At 35.6% G+C, this 1,973-nt stretch overlaps 1 protein-coding gene across 1 annotated transcript in view; it reads right to left on the bottom strand.

Moving 5' to 3' along the window:
• Window positions 1–1,973, bottom strand: part of MPC2 (mitochondrial pyruvate carrier 2) — a 40,655-nt gene that overhangs the window by 19,682 nt on the left and 19,000 nt on the right. Inside the window, exon 2 of the mRNA XM_007937729.2 lies at window positions 353–393. Within this exon, the coding sequence (XP_007935920.1) occupies window positions 353–393 (41 nt within the window). The remainder of the gene's footprint in view (window positions 1–352; window positions 394–1,973) is intronic.

Raw genomic sequence — 1,973 nt, 5'->3', positions numbered from 1 at the left:
AATCCTACTTCCATAGTGATACTGCCTCGGAAACCCAAAGAGGGGTTGCTATGAGTCGGGGCCGACTTGATGGCAAAAAACAACAACAAACATTTTATGTTCCTAGAGCCTATGATTATAAACTTTTTGTTATCAAATATGTTCCCATAAGGTCCTTTATCTAAAAACTTCAGAAAAACTAAAGTAGGTAGTATGTATATGTGGTGAAAATAACATACTGAGAATATTTGCCATGAAATCATTTAGAGGCATACAAACAACATTTTACAGTATATCTATAAAAGAAACTTCAAATGAATAAATTCTCATTCAGGAATATTTTTCAGTACCTTCTGCAAAAACTCAGACTTACCCATTTCATAATAGGGGCCCAGAAAAAAACTGTTCTGGGGCCTGAAAAAAACAAACAAAAAAAAGGTTCAGGATAAAATCAAATATTTCATACATGTCTTTTAACAGCTATCACCACAGTTCAAACAACCAGAGATTTATTAATCTATCTCTAACAATTCTACTATGCTTTCTGCATATTACACATTTAAGTTAGTATTAAGTTAAAGGTGCCACAGTATCACAGTTTCAATCTTCCATATAACTTACTTTGATCTCCTTGTTAGTTATCTGTATTTTTGTGATGTGTTAAAATTTTGCTAACATATAATGACAATAGTTTTGGAACCCATGCCCAATGCTTTGCCTTAAACATCACACTTACTGTTAATTCAGTCACAAATATTATTCAACTTGGGAAGTTGCAAATTTTGGCATTTGAGTGATATGAGCTTCAGTAGATAGGCATATATATTCACTAATTTTATTGAGTTCCATAAATAACATTTCACTGTATATGTTGTGATAAAAAATACTTAGAAAATTTTACACATTCTAGTAAAAATATTAATGAACCTAATTTTAAGAGTCACATGGGAAAGAGGAAAAACTAGACATATTAAGTTCCTTAATAGCAAGGTCCAAGGAGACATGGAGGCTGGATGAACCTGGAACCATGGAGGCAGAATGAACACCTGAATCCATTTCCCTAATATAATCTTTAAAACCCTTAAACCAAATATTCCCTGAAATCTTCTTAAAACCAAACAATAGTTTAGCTTAATTGGTAAAAATGTCTACCTTGAGCATTAAGTAAAGGAGCTCTGCTGGCACTGTGGTACTAACCACAGTTGGGCTGCTAATCAAAAGGTCGGTGGTTCGAATCCACCAGCCACTCTGGGTGAAAGATGAGGCAGTCTGCTCTGTAAAATATATAGCCTTGGAAACCCTATGGAGTAGTTCTACTCTGTCCTATAGGGTCGCGATGAGTTGGAATCGACTTGATGGCAGTGGTTTTGATTTTGAGCATTAAGCTCTTTTAAGAACTATCTATATGGGATCAAGAGCTGACAACAGCAAGTCAAAAGTTTGTACGAAAACCTTAGGAGGAAGTGAGTTTATGATAATGTTGGAGGAAGAGCTCAGAAAAAGAGGGTGAGAATAGTTGTACAACTCTAAGAATATAATCAATGTCACTGAATTATACATGTAGAAAGAGTTGAATTGGTGTATTTTGCTCTCAACATCAAAAGTTAAAATTAGTATTGAAAATAATTCTGGTTTGTTAGGTAACATAGAATTTGAAAAACATAATGTAGCAGAGATTGAAGGAAACTCAGAGATCATCTAATCTGAATTGTTCATTTTACCATGAGGCTCAGAGAATTTAAGTTCTGTGACCTACACAAGCCATGGAGTTAGTAAGCAGTGGAATTGTGACTAGAACCTAAGCCTTCAACTTTTTAAGCTCAAAACTCACTGCCATTGGGGGTCGATTCCGACTCATAGCGACCCCTCCTTGGGTTTCTGAGGTGGTATCTCTACAGAAGTACATTGCCCAATCTTCCTTCTGAGAAGTGGCTGGTGGGTTTGAACTACCAGCCTTCTGGTTAGCAGTCAAATGTCTTAGGCACTATGCCACT

The sequence above is a fragment of the Orycteropus afer genome, unplaced genomic scaffold (genome assembly GCF_000298275.1).
Source record: "Orycteropus afer afer isolate SDZICR_OR568_19922 unplaced genomic scaffold, OryAfe1.0 scaffold00044, whole genome shotgun sequence".
Classification (NCBI taxonomy): domain Eukaryota; kingdom Metazoa; phylum Chordata; class Mammalia; order Tubulidentata; family Orycteropodidae; genus Orycteropus; species Orycteropus afer.
Note: the sequence above shows the minus strand (reverse complement) of the source record. Positions and strands in the feature narration are given on the sequence as shown.